Source organism: Physeter macrocephalus, chromosome 9 (assembly GCF_002837175.3).
Source record: "Physeter macrocephalus isolate SW-GA chromosome 9, ASM283717v5, whole genome shotgun sequence".
Taxonomy (NCBI): Eukaryota; Metazoa; Chordata; class Mammalia; order Artiodactyla; family Physeteridae; genus Physeter; species Physeter macrocephalus.
The window spans coordinates 1,874,947-1,888,900 of record NC_041222.1 but is presented as its reverse complement, the minus strand read 5'-3'; the positions used below and the strand labels follow the sequence as shown (position 1 = coordinate 1,888,900).

Sequence of the window (13,954 nt, the reverse complement as noted above, 5' to 3'; positions counted from 1 at the left end):
CAGAGTGAGCTTGAGGAGTAATAAAGTCCAGGCCACAGCTGTTGCTTCCACTCACGTAGTTTTGTGTTGTAATGTGTCTCTTAAGTTTGCATAGTACATATTAAAAAATAATACTGTGATAAGGTCTTCTTTGAGTGCTGGCTTGTAGGTACTGACCGGAGGGTTAAATAATAACTGCAATAGGATAAACCAGGAAAGACAACAGATGGCAAACATGCTGCCTCTCATCATACTCAGGCCCAAGGCAGACATTTTTAATCAATCACAGAGTTTATGTTGCCCTCAGATGCAGCCTGAGATGCTACCTCAGCACAATGCTCTGGGCAGCCATTACAAACTTGGAGTTGTTTATGAGATGAAATCTCTTTGCTTTCTCTAAGGAATGTGCTACTGTACTTGATGCTTTTGTTAAAAAACTACTGTGATCACAAGTGTTATGATTATGTATATGGATTGTTTTATGAAGAGATAATGGAGGTAACCATGGAAACTTTTGGTAGAGGTTGTTTTACAATATAATCTTTAACTGTAAACCCTATACAGAATTTTATATCCTATACAGAATTATGTTAGATTACATATGCAGTAATGACACAGATGGGATTCATGGTATATTATGTATTCAGTAACATATTCCTTTGGTGACATGGGGATGGTCAATATCGACAAATGATAAGGTGAAGGAGTCAAGTTAGCACAAGTGGCACAACTATAAAAACATTTCTCAGCCTGAGACCCTGTGCTGGGAAAACCAGGCTGACCTGCCCAATAAGTAAAAACAAGCGTTGGACAAAGAGCCTTATAAGGGGTTTTGTCCTTTGAATACTGTGAGATTGCATTTCCCAAACCCCACAATTAAGGAGAGATTCTGAGCCAGCAGGTCTGGTATGAGGCCAGGGAGTTGGTGAGTCTGATACACGGTCATGGTAGGAACCACTGCCTTAAGGTACCATATAAATGAGAGGTATGCTATGGTCATGTCTTGACCTTCTCTGCCTTGAGTCTTACACGGGGTTATGGGCAGCCCCTTGGCTGGTGTGTTGTAATTCAGTTTCCGTCAGCCAGCCAACAAGAACTTATCGATAGTATACTATGGGCTTCTTAGATCATGGCTGGCATTCACCATCTGACCCTTTTAGATTCAATTTCCCCAAACCTACTTCAACCTGCCAGCCTTGGCATGTTTGGGTAGCACCCATGTCTTAGTGCCTGATCCTGTGGTCAAGCATACAGGAGCTCAAGTTAATGGGAAAAAAATCTCAACTTGGTATAAGCTCAGGCAAGGTCTACACTTAAAGGGCACCTGTACTTTTACACCCAACATGGAAGGGAAGCAGACAAGATGAAATAGTCCAAAAATATTTTTGGGAAATACACCAATGACAGCTTTGTTTGGTGTGTTTTCCAGGTTGACAGAGCATGGATGGCAAATAGATTTCAACTTAAGAACGAACCAACGCCAACTGATTGGTAGGGGCTGCTTATAAGGCTGTGTTGGATGGGACTTCCCTGGTGGTCCAGTTGTTAAGACTCCGTGCTTCCAATGCAGGGGGTGTGGGTTCGATCCCTGGTCGGGGAACGAAGATCCAACATGCCACGTGGTGAAGAAAAAAAAAAGGCTGTGTTGGAAATGATTCTGAGGTCAGGTCTGGGCCCAGAGGGAAGAAGTGCAGTGATTGATTAACAATGTGAATGGAGGATGGACTAGCAGCACACGTGCCACACTGACACTGACCTCCAGAAGCTAGGACAGGGAGAAGAGTGAGGGATGGGCAGAATTTTTGGAACTGGCCAACTAGAAGTAATCACTTCCTTGGAGAAGGGACGTTATTAATGACTGAGATATCTGTCATGTGACGGACTGGATTTAGTGTATAGGATTGAGTTTCAGTCCCAGTTCTGCTACTGGGACTGGATATCCTACTGTATATCTGATGGCTGACAGGGAGGGAAAGAGAGTTAGTACTTATTAAGTAACAGCTATGTGCCAGGAAGCACTAAGTGCTTTATACACATCGCATGATTTCATTAACGCCTCCGAGCTTCAGTTTTGTCATGAAATGGGAATAACACTGTCAGTGTGCTGTGTCAATTAAATATGGTAATGGGGTGAAGGTTCATTGTATACCGTACATTCTTATAGTGATAGAAATACAGAGTATTAGTGCAATGACGATTGCATTCAAGGCATGATCTGGTAGTTAGCCACAGGCCTCAGCCTCACACAGTCTTGGGTTCTGATCCCAGCCTCATTACTTACTAGATTTTCCCTGTACCCCGGTCTCCTCACATAAAAAATGGAGATCATATCAGTACTGTCTAATAAAGTACTATGATTACAGGAGACAACGCATATAAGAGAGTGATCAGCAGAGTGGTTGGCACATAGCAAGCATTTGATAAACGATAACTGCTTTTAAAAATTATAATTCTTCTTGTTAATAATATTTTAAAAGATCAGATCTTTGTCCCAGGTTGCATTAATGGACTCCAATGAAGTTTTTCATTCATATAAAAGTCTGGTGGACCATTCTCTGCAGGAGTGAGAACTCTGCATATGCTGTCATTTGCCAAGCAGGACTGGCCATTTTTAGAAAGCAGCAAGGCTTACCTGTTTCCATTGACGATGGAGAAGTGTCCAGAATGACAGTGATTTCTGGCTTGGTGGGTAAATTTACTAAATGGGTAGCATTTCCCTCAAGGACAGACTGAGTGGCATAGAGTAGAGGATTAAAATGGTCTGTCCCCACGTGCAGCTTGTGTGAGGAGTACTGTATCACATCAAAAAGTAAACCTGGGGGCTTCCCTGGTGGCGCAGTGGTTAAGAATCTGCCTGCCAATGCAGGGTACACGGGTTCGAGCCCTGGTCTGGGAAGATCCCACATGCCGCGGAGCAACTAAGCCCGTGAGCCACAACTACTGAACCTGCGCATCTGGAGCCTGTGCTCCGCAACAAGAGAGGCCACGATAGTGAGAGGCCCGCGCACCGCGATGAAGAGTGGCCCCCGCTCGCCGCAACTGGAGAAAGCCCTCCTCGCACAGAAACGAAGACCCAACACAGCCAAAAATAAATAAATACATTAAAAAAAAAAAAAAGTAAACCTAAAACGTTGGGTGAGAGATGGGGAGTGGTTTGAGTGGAGAATTGAAGTTGCTGTACGTGCTGCTTAGGCTGCTCCCTAGAGTGAATGCACTGCCCTTTGGATGGGGTGTGTTTGTGCCTGAGTTTCTGTCCTTTCTGCCTGTGACTGGAGATGGGCACGATGTAGGATATGCTGCTTGACAACCAGTAAGATATGATATATCCGGATGGGCAGTAACACACTACTTCATTCATTTCTCTTTTTAATATGGTGAAGAGCAAAGGCTTTTTAAAAAGAAAAAAGCTCCCTTCCACAGAAAAGCCATGTGATCATTGTAAAAATCCCAGGAAAAGAAGAAAAAAAATCACTTGTAACTTTACCACCCATTGATAACTATTGTTAGCATTTTGATATATTTCCTTGGAGGAATTTTTAAATATATATATATTTATGTATACATGTGTTGGCATATATGTGTTTATGTACATACACTCATATTTGCATAGCTGCAAATCATACTGTGAATGTTATTTTTTCTATTTTAACATATTGATACATTCCCATTTCAATAAAAATTTTGAGAGGGCTTCCTCTCAAAGGTTCTATAACATTTCTGTATATGGCTGTATCACAGTATACTTAAAACACATTGCTTACCACTGGATTATTCAGTTAACAATTTGTTATTAAAAGAAATGCTGAGACTAAAAAAAAAAAAACAAACTAAGTCTGGTGGAAAATTGATGTAATTTTGGGTCTTGCAAATCAAAGTTTGAGTCTCTTATCCCCTGACTTTCCCAGAAACAAACAGCAGACAGTAAAACTGGGACACTGGCCCCTACTCCCCAATCAGGAGGTAGGCTGCTACGATGGCACCGCAGAGCTCGGGAATGCCGAGCCTCGGCTCTGCGCTCTCATGTACACTAACTCAGAGTGGACGGGTGGTTTTTTGTGGAATCAGCAGTGCTGCTGGGTAAATGCCGCACACAGACACTTACCACTTAGAAGAACTTGCCACAGGGGGCAAGTGGAATCTCTGCTCTGACTGACACAGGATGGACGAGCAGAGGAGACCATCCATCAGTGTCAGGAAAGATCTGAAGCACCCGTCTAGTCAGTCGAAATAAAATAAATTATTTACTGATCTCAGAATCCAGCTGCTCACTTGAATGCTCATAAAGAACGTGTGCTGCCCTGAACTTCGCAGTAGATGCTGTTTCAGAAAGAAAGAATTTCTGGACTACTGTGTGCAGCCTTTTGTTGTTGTTGTGAGAATGAAAAGGGTGTTATCATCTGCTTTCCAAGAAGGAAGTAAGGGTCTTAATACATACCTGAGCTCATCTACATGGGAATAGGAAATGAACTTATTTATTCACTGCACGATATAGTACTCGTGGGCACAGTTTATCCAATTGTCACAAAATTACTCAGGATTAATTAATGAAGTTTTTGCTTATAACGGTAAAGACTGAATTTAGATTCATAACAGAAACAAATGTTCTGACAACATCTAATATTTTAGAAGTTCCTCAGTTGTGACTTTCCACCAGAGGGTGCTATGTGTGCCACTGGAAGCATTCAGAGGTGACTGGGACCAGCTTCCAGGCTCCTCACTTCTGAGAACCAATGCTCTGGACAGAGACACTTGCATTACTATCATCATCTATTTCTACCTGACAAGTCTCCACCGTGACTTTGCCAATAGAGCCACTACCTAATTTGAGTGATCTGGTTAAATACTTTCAAGATGGTGGACTAGTGCTCGCTTCGGCAGCACATATACTAAAATTGGAACGATACAGAGGAGATTAGCGTGGCTCCTGCGCAAGGATGACGTGAAGCGTTCCATATTTTTATACCCTGAGAAAACCATAATTCAAAAAGAGGCATGTACCACAATGTTCACTGCAGCTCTATCTACAATAGCCAGGACATGGAAGCAACCTAAGTGTCCATCAACGATGAAGAGATAAAGAAAATGCGGCACATATATACAATGGGATATTACTCAGCCATAAAAAGAAATGAAACTGAGTTATTTGTAGTGAGTGGATGGACCTGGAGTCTGTCATACAGAGTGAAGTAAGTCAGAAGGAGAAAAACAAATACCGTATGCTAACACATATATATGGAATCTAAAAAAAAGGTCATGAAGAACCTAGGGGCAGGAGGGGAATAAAGACTCAGACTTACTAGAGGATGGACTTGAGGACACGGGAAGGGGGAAAAGGGAAGGGTAAGCTGGGACTGAGTGAGAGAGTGGCATGGACATATACACACTACCAAATGTAAAACCGATAGCTAGTGGGAAGGAGCCGCATAGCACAGGGAGATCAGCTCGGTGCTTTGTGACCACCTAGAGGGGTGGGATAGGGAGGGTGGGAGGGGGACGAAAGAGGGAAGAGATATGGGGATATATGTATATGTATAGCTGATTCACTTTGTTATAAAGCAGAAACTAACACACCATTGTAAAGCAATTATACTCCAATAAAGATGTTAAAAAAAAAAGATGGTGGACTAGGAGAGAAAGCAATAGGCAAAATAAACATAATAATGACAATGATAACATCATTAAGATAAGCTACTAAGGGCCACTTTCATACACGATCTTGAAAGGTAAACATTATAATTCCCACTTCATAAACGACAAACACTAAGACTGAAAAGGGAAGGGACTTGTCTAAGCTGACACTGCAGGCAAATGGTGAAGCTGGGATTCAAACCCATTCTTGCCTGCAGAACTTGGGCTCTTTGCACAGATCCTTGTGTGGACTTTTTCCTTTGAATGAATATACAGATCAGAATCTGATGAATTCAAGTTTGACTTTTTGCCTTTGGAAAAAATGTGGGGAAAGAAGCCACGCTCTTGGTTATCTTTCCAAGGCACTGCTTTGCACCTTGGGGAACAGCAGGGATTATGCTCACCTGGGAAAATCCTCGCCTTGTACCCTGGGCCTCTATCTTGACTTCAGTCAGGCTACTTACTGGGCTTCTTAAAACTAGACCCACTCAGAAAAAGCAGACCCTCTGTTACTGGGAAAGAACTGCAGGCAAACACAAATGATGTCTGAGTAGCATTCTTATTTTAGCAAACTTTTAATTGAAAATATACAAAGTGTATAAATCCCAAGAGTTTATATAACTTGACTTTTCCACCAAGCCTACATACTCATGTAATCAGCCCCCAGATCAAGAAACAGAACCCTACCAGTACCCCAGGTGTTCCCCCATCCAGTCACTACAGCCTTTTCACTCTCCAGGATAACCACTATCATTACTTCTACACATTATTTTTGTGTACTTTTGAACGTTATATAGATGGAATCATACAACATGTGCTTTCTCCCCCTTTTTTTGGCATCTGCCTTGTTTTTGAGCAGCCTTATTAATTTTACTTCCATGAGAGATACCAGAAAAAGCATCTTTAGAAAGAACAACGCTGAAGAACTTTCTGTTTTAAGAATTAACATTAAATAAGCATTTTGTACCACTTTAGAGGTTTTTTCTGTGAGGAGGGAGAAAGAGGTTTACGGAGGGGGAAAAAAGGTAGGTTGTGTGTGTACCAATTCAGATACTGGGTGCTAATTCATCTATTTAGTCTGTCAGAATCACCATCATCTTACAAGCTGTTGTTTACTGAGCACTTGCTATGTGCCACGCGCCTTTCTAAGTACTGCGCGTGTGATAATGACTTTTCGTCCCCGTAATTACCATATCTATGAGACAGAGGCTATTATCTTCATCTTACAGAGGAGGAGATTGCGCTCTGCATCACTTGCCTGTGTTGATACAGCTAATGAATGAGCCAGGGTTTGAACCCAGGCTTCTAACTCTTCAGTCTGTCCTCCAAGTTTCCGCTATCTTGCCTCTCCACTAACAGCTCTCACTTACAGTCTACCAACCGCCAGGCCCTGTGCTAAGCTAAGTGGAGTATCTGACTCATTCCCCACAGCAATCCTAAGAGGCTGGCACACTGATATTCCCGTTTAAACAGAATGGAATCAAGCCTCAGAAAGATTAAGACACTTGCCTAATACCGCTGGTGTCGACAGAGCCACAATTTAAACCAGATGTGATTCTGATGCTCATCTCTTAATTAGTAAGTTACTGTCAGCATATTTCAAGCTCCTGTCAGTCAAGTTGGGATGAATATTTGAGAGCTTTTTGAGACTTATTACAAATTAGCCACACTAATGCCCACATTAGAAAAGGTTTTATTATGAGACATTTACAAAACATTTGTGAGAAACATAACATTAGTGAGCCTTAGAGTCAGAATTCAAACTTTCTCCCTTTACGCATGAAGCAAACGAAGCCCAGGAAGAGGCAGTGTGGCAGAGGCCTCGGCAGAGCCCGGGAGTAGCTCAGCTCCCTGACTGGGTAAGCCTGGCACCTGTACCCGCTCCCCTGCCCTCCCATCATCCTCTTTTATGCAGCAGGTGCACTCCAGTTGGCCAGACCAGGGTTCTGCCCCTGATACCACTCCCTACCTGCTGTGTGAGCATGGGCATGAGACTTCACCTCTCTGTACCTCATTTACCTTCTCTGTCAGATGGAGACAGTAAAACTACCTACCTTTTAGGTAGGTTAGTAGTGCATGTAAAGCACTGAGCACGGTGCCTAATACACGCACATACCTACAGATGACGGCCATGAGGATGGTGACGATGTTGGCGTATTCATGTTCTGTTGACTACTACGACACTTTTTCTACCTCTGTTAGGTTTAAGTCAAAAGAGAAATTTAGCACTTAATGGAAACAAATTAACCCCAAATATTAATTGAATTTTAGTTCTAGATTATCTGGTGAGGATCCAAATATAACTTCTGAGATCATTAAAAAGCTTCCTGAATAAAGGCATGAATGAATAAGGAATGGATTCATGGAGTAAGAAAAGGCAAGTAGCAATGTTACAAAGCAGTTCTAAGGATAGGATGTAGGAGAATTACAGAATGAAAATTATGGAACTTCACATAAGTCAATCAGTTTACAGAGTCTCAAGTTAGTTCTATTTCTAATATTCTGCTTCATAAAAAAGAAGACAAGACAGAGCACTCAGGTGGGAAAAAGGAGTTACTTTAAATTTCACTGCTTCAACATTTTCTCTGAAAACAAATTACCGTTAGTCATTCAGGTCACATAAAAGTTGTATGTTGGGGGCTTCCCTGGCGGCGCAGTGGTTGAGAGTCCGCCTGCCGATGCAGGGAACACGGGTTCGTGCCCCGGTCCGCGAAGATCCCACGTGCCGCGGAGCGGCTGGGCCCGTGAGCCATGGCCGCTGAGCCTGCGCGTCCGGAGCCTGCGCTCCGCAACGGGAGAGGCCATCCGAAGCCTGTGCTCCGCAACGGGAAAGGCCACAACAGTGAGAGGCTGGGGAACCGGGAAAAAAAAAAAAAAAAAAAAAAAAAAAAAGTTGTATGTTGTTTCTTTCCCTATTTCGACATTGACCACTGATAGAAAGTTGACACACTTACCTAACTGTACATCAGTTGTGAATCGGAGTCTGTGAATCATGCTGACTTTGAATGACTTGTAATGGTGGCTGCTCAGCATATCCTGTACTGTAGCTATGTCAATTTGTGAATCCTCCTCAAAAACCCCGTCTGCCCTTGAACCTGGGGAGGAAAAAGCAGTTTAACACATAAAGGCACATAAAGACACATGAGGCTTGGCAAATGGTGTCTGCTTAAAATGCTTTGGGATAAATTAAAATAATATGGGCTATTTAATTTGGAAAAGAAAAGGCTGAGCGATGACTTAATAATGCCATTCCAGTAAACAAAGAATGGTAACATATTAATCATTCAACAATTAATTCCACAAACACTGCCTGTTCTATGGCAGGCCCTTGGCTGGGCAGCAGCAATACAGAGGGCAGAAAAACTCCTGCTCGCCAGAAGCTCTGTCTCCACAAGAGTAGGTCAAAATCACAAAAGCATGGGTGGTCAAACTTCTTGCTTCTTTTTCTATTAATTTTCCGGATCATAAAAGTAGTCCATGCTCCTTGAAGAATCCCTGTTCTTTCAACGATTTGCAAACTGTCTGTTTATCAGCTTCCTGTCCTGCACCCCACAGCCTCCAGTGGTTCAGGTACGAGCCTGCTAGCGCTCGGGTGGCTGTAACGGTCTCCTCAGTGGCCTTCTGGCCACCAGGCTCCCTCAGCAGTCCAGCTACTACGGGACTTTCCGATTGATCTTTCTAAAGCTTTGATCACTCATTCACTCATCAAACGTGTAGTGTGCACTAAGTTCTCTGATATTGATAGTGGGGACAAATAAGAAGACTGGAGCTCAAAAATCTTCCCTGGCTTCCCAAGGCCTCCTGAATGAAGCACACGCTTCAGTCAAGCAATCAAGGACGTCCACAATCTTGCTGAAACAAAAATTTCCCATTTTATTTGTCACTTCTAACACATACCTTCTCTCAGCTCTTCCCAAACTCCTCAGACTACATATAGGTTCAGGTTTTTCTACTTCTGGTTCTTTGCTCATGTGGTATACCGTTGGCCTAGAACATCCCTCTGTCAAAACTCCACCCAGGCTAGCTCAGACTCCACCTCCTCTTGAACTCCATGGCAGCTGGTTTATACTGGACTCTGGAGCCAGGGAGACCTGGGCTCAATTCCTGGCTCTGCCTCTAACTTACTGTGTGATATTGGCCAAGTGACTGTTTCTCTGAACCCCAGCATCTGCCATCCACAGAATACCAAAACACATTTAAAGACTCTAGCATGAGCTCGGTGCTTTGTGACCACCTAGAGGGGTGGGATAGGGAGGGTGGGAGGGAGGGAGGCACGAGAGGGAAGAGATATGGGAACATATGTATATGTATAACTGATTCACTTTGTTATAAAGCAGAAACTAACACACCATTGTAGAGCAATTACACTCCAATAAAGATGTTAAAAAAAAAGAATCTAGCATGTAATATGCTTATAAATAGCAGTCATGATTATTTTTATTCTCTTGTCATAGTGGATCACATTCAGGCTTGCACTAGAATTGCTGAGTGGTTGCTGTGTCCTAAATTGGAACCTTTGCGAGGATCAGTAAAGCCTCTTCTTCACCTCCGCAGCTTTTCCTGCAAGCAGTACAGGCAACTGGCACGCTCTCACTAAATTCTGCTAAATAAACAAATCAATCAACAATGATAATTACAGCTAGTACAGGTGAGTACTCACACATCAGGCATGGTGCTGCGTACTTCACACACGCATTTAAGTCTCAAGACAACCTGGTAGGTAGGTCCCCCAGTTTTCGTATTACACGGATGAAGAAGCCGAGGCTCTGAGAGGCAAAGTCACACGCCCAAGGTCACATAAGCAAAGCTAAACTAACTCTGGTCACCCCCCATGCCTGAGTTTGAAATGTGGTCTTCTGAAGGTGTGGCTGCTGGTGGGAGGGAGCATCTGTCTAGAAGAGGCCAACCAGAGGGGTGCCCGAGGCCTTGTGATGAGCACACAGAGACGGATCCACAGGGAGACCACGAGAGAACTCCTTGGCACAGAGTTGGAGGAATGGAAAACTCTAGATTTGGGCATAAAACTGGAAAATTCTCTATGCCTACCAATTACACACTTTCCTTCCCACAGTTATTGCTTACAGGGGAGGCTTTTAAGGCAAAGCTGGTTTCTGACGCCTTCACATTTAACTAATTTATTAGGAATTGTGCATTCTATTTCCAAACACTACAGCTATTCCCAGCTTGGACCATTCTAGCACCTACAAGGACGCTTTCCCCTCAGTAAGGGTACAGCCTCGGCCTTAACGGGGCCAGTCACCGAATGCCTGTGACACAGTCCCGTGTGTTGACCTCTCCGCCCAGGTCACCCTTCTTCCCATTCCACTCCCTCCTGGCCTTTTTTCTCCAAGCCTCCTCCCCATCCCTCTGATGAGCTTAGCTCAAGTGACATTCCAAGGAACCCTAAGTCTAGCTCAGCTCCTTCTGTTACTGCACCCTGCATTTCCCTTCAGGTTATTTATCACAGATAGTAATTGTCTGTCTCCACCATTAGACTGTAACCCCAAGAGCAGAGGCAGAGTGACTGCTTTACTAATCACCATAGCCCAGACCCTGCTAGTGCTACCATGCACAGAATAACGCAAGAGCTCAATAACAATTTACTGGGTGAATACCGAGTGCCGTATCCCCAGGATCAAGGAGGCTTAGTGACTTAACCAACATCACATTGCTAGGACTAGCAAAGTTGCACTCGACGTCTGCAAGGGTCATTGGGTAACCCTGTTTCCTTTCTCTGGAACACTTGAGATTTGGATAGAGATGCTGTGATCATGATCGTTACTGTCTCCAGAGTTGTGTCCACATCGCAAGCCAAGAGGCTGGCTAGAAATTAAAGTTTCAAATAGTTATTCACTTTCTCCAAATATACCTTTTACTAAAACAGAGCTGCCAAGATGTGTTTACTTTTCCTTTAGAACCTGTTAAATTGAGAATTTTGGAGAAATACTAAAATCGTTTCATGTTTTAAATCATTTAAAGCCATCTTTTCTGAGAAAATGCCATTATTAGATACAACGCAGCTTAAGAACTTCTGGTTTCTTTACCAATTAGTATTTTCTAAATATTGCAGGTATTTGATTTGGAAAGAGGTAACAGCTCATTATGCTAAAATGCCAATTATTTTAAAAAAATCACACTTAAGAGTTTTACATTTTATGAGGTTGGATTAAAACCAATTTAAAAATTACTATAACGTGACAATTTTTTACTGAGCAATTTCAATGCCAGCTGCTAATAAAGCATCTTAGATGCTTTTAGATAAAGTGGTGCATAAATATGGCTGGAAATTGATTTAGTTTCTTGCAGAAGCTACTGAAGAATGACATATTTTGTTTAATACACCAGCTAATGTAGTCCTGAAAGCTCAAACAAGTGCCAGTTTTCACTCCTAAATTTGCTGTGCGAGATTAATGAAAACTTTATATTTTGCTGAAAAGTTAATAATGGGCAGATGAGATGATAGGATTTTAGTAGAGGTCTTAAAGCTATGGAATAACCAGCAAGGCTTGTCAATTTCCTCATATTAATTTTGTCCAAGACTTACATAGCTGGAGCTGGCTCAACACATTAATGCTTCTTGCATTGACCTTCTACTCTCTGACAGTGTAAATTCATATCCCATTTGAGGATTTAAGTCCCCCTGATACTTGGGTGAGTCCTGAGCCTTGCCCCAGTCGACAAGGGGTGTGTTTACATTTACGGTCAAAAGGGCAGCAGCACCGGGGAAGCAGAGAAGGAAGAAACAGTCCTGCACTCACCTCTGATACATGCCGCTCACCCCCAAGCAGGTTATCTGCTGAATGGGAACAACTTCTGGTTTTGGAGTTCCAGTGCCATTTCTCAAAGTAGGCTCGGGAATGCCTCTGCTTGGAGGGGGCATGTCTGTGTGTACAGATCAGTCAGCCATGCAACCTGCAACTACTGTCCCCATGCCTGCAGTGTGCTAGACTGGGAAGGGACATTGATGAAGATAAGGCAGGGTTCCTGACCTTTAGGAGCTTACAAACTCACTACAGAACACCAAGAAAACAGGACAAGGCAGAGAGAAGTGCCCAATAAATGATGCATGCAACAGACACTTAATCTAAAGGCACACATCTGAAGCAGAGCATTATAGCAAAAGCATTTTTTTTTTTTTTAACCGGGTAAGTTCTGACTTTGCATGTACACCTTTACTGTTTGTATCCTTCTGGAAAGGGGTGAACCCAAACACACATGAAAGATGCCTGATACTGCACCACAGTGCATAGTAAAAATATTACTGTACTATCAACTTCACATTCCAAAACGACTTCTGTTAAGAGAAGACATTTTTATCTACTCGAAGTAAAAAATAGAACCAGAATGTCTTAAAAATAAACATATTAAAAAAAACCACTCCTCAAACTGTTAATTTAATTGAAATATAACCCTTTGGTATTTTGTTAAATTAGCAATTAAAAAGGTCACAAGCAATTAAATGAAACAAAAGCCACACTGTGTTCATCTACATTAATGCTGAATCGGGTCTCCTCATGAATGACAAGATAAATTGTAATGGTGCCTTCAAAGACTTCACAATGTATTTTGTCAAAGTCGAGAGTGTTAATGTCTCTATGTGCCATGGATTACCATAATGTATTGTGTCAAAACGCTTGAGCTGCAATAACTCAAAGATGTATTGTGATAGATCAAATTTTGGTGGGGGGGGCCTAAAAGTGACTTGAGCACCAGAGCTCAAATGGACTGACAACAGGCTCTGCAAGGATGACAGAGAGCATGTTCATGATACAGAAAGCGCTGGGGGACAAGCAAAAAATCCAAGAGAGGAAGGAGCTTAGCTGTCTGGAGTAAGAAATCAGGAAAAAAGGCAACAAGGAGTGGCACCTGTCTTAATGGCAACACCAGGCTAGGGAAGAGGGAGCAAAGGGAAGCAGAGAGGAGGGGAAGGAGGAGGCTGGCGGGGTGTAAGGCCTGCACCGAAGAAAGAAAGAGGAGGTACTGAGAGAGAGCCGGGATGTGGCCCTGGGGCTTAATAACACTGGAAGGAACCTGGAACATCGAGTTCAGAGATGTAGATTCAAATCCTAACTCTAACACCGTGGGTCAAGAGTGGGTCAAAAACCTTGCCCAAGGTTCCACTGCTGGAAAAGAGGCGGAGCTGGGACAGATCTATCGGACTCCGGAGTCATGTTCCTTCTCCTTCTCCTCCTGCGTCACCACATTCCTACAAGCAGCAGCAAGGACAGGGACTGTGTGGGTAACTGTAAACTCTAAGTCAGTGGTTCTCAAAGTGCAGCTCAGGACCCCAGGCATGGGGGGAGGCGGGTCCATAACCTCAGTACTATTTTTTTTTTTTTTTTTTTTT

General features: G+C 42.9%; 1 protein-coding gene and 1 pseudogene across 4 annotated transcripts in view; one reads left to right on the top strand and one right to left on the bottom strand.

Annotated features, from left to right (window-relative positions):
• The window catches only part of MAPKAP1 (MAPK associated protein 1), a 232,170-nt gene that overhangs the window by 36,055 nt on the left and 182,161 nt on the right, over window positions 1-13,954 (bottom strand). For all 4 annotated transcript variants that reach the window (XM_007102665.3, XM_007102666.3, XM_007102668.3 and 1 more), the window contains one exon: window positions 8,562-8,702. In XM_007102665.3, the coding sequence (XP_007102727.1) occupies window positions 8,562-8,702 (141 nt within the window). The remainder of the gene's footprint in view (window positions 1-8,561; window positions 8,703-13,954) is intronic.
• On the top strand, window positions 4,842-4,938 carry LOC112065566 (uncharacterized; annotated as a pseudogene).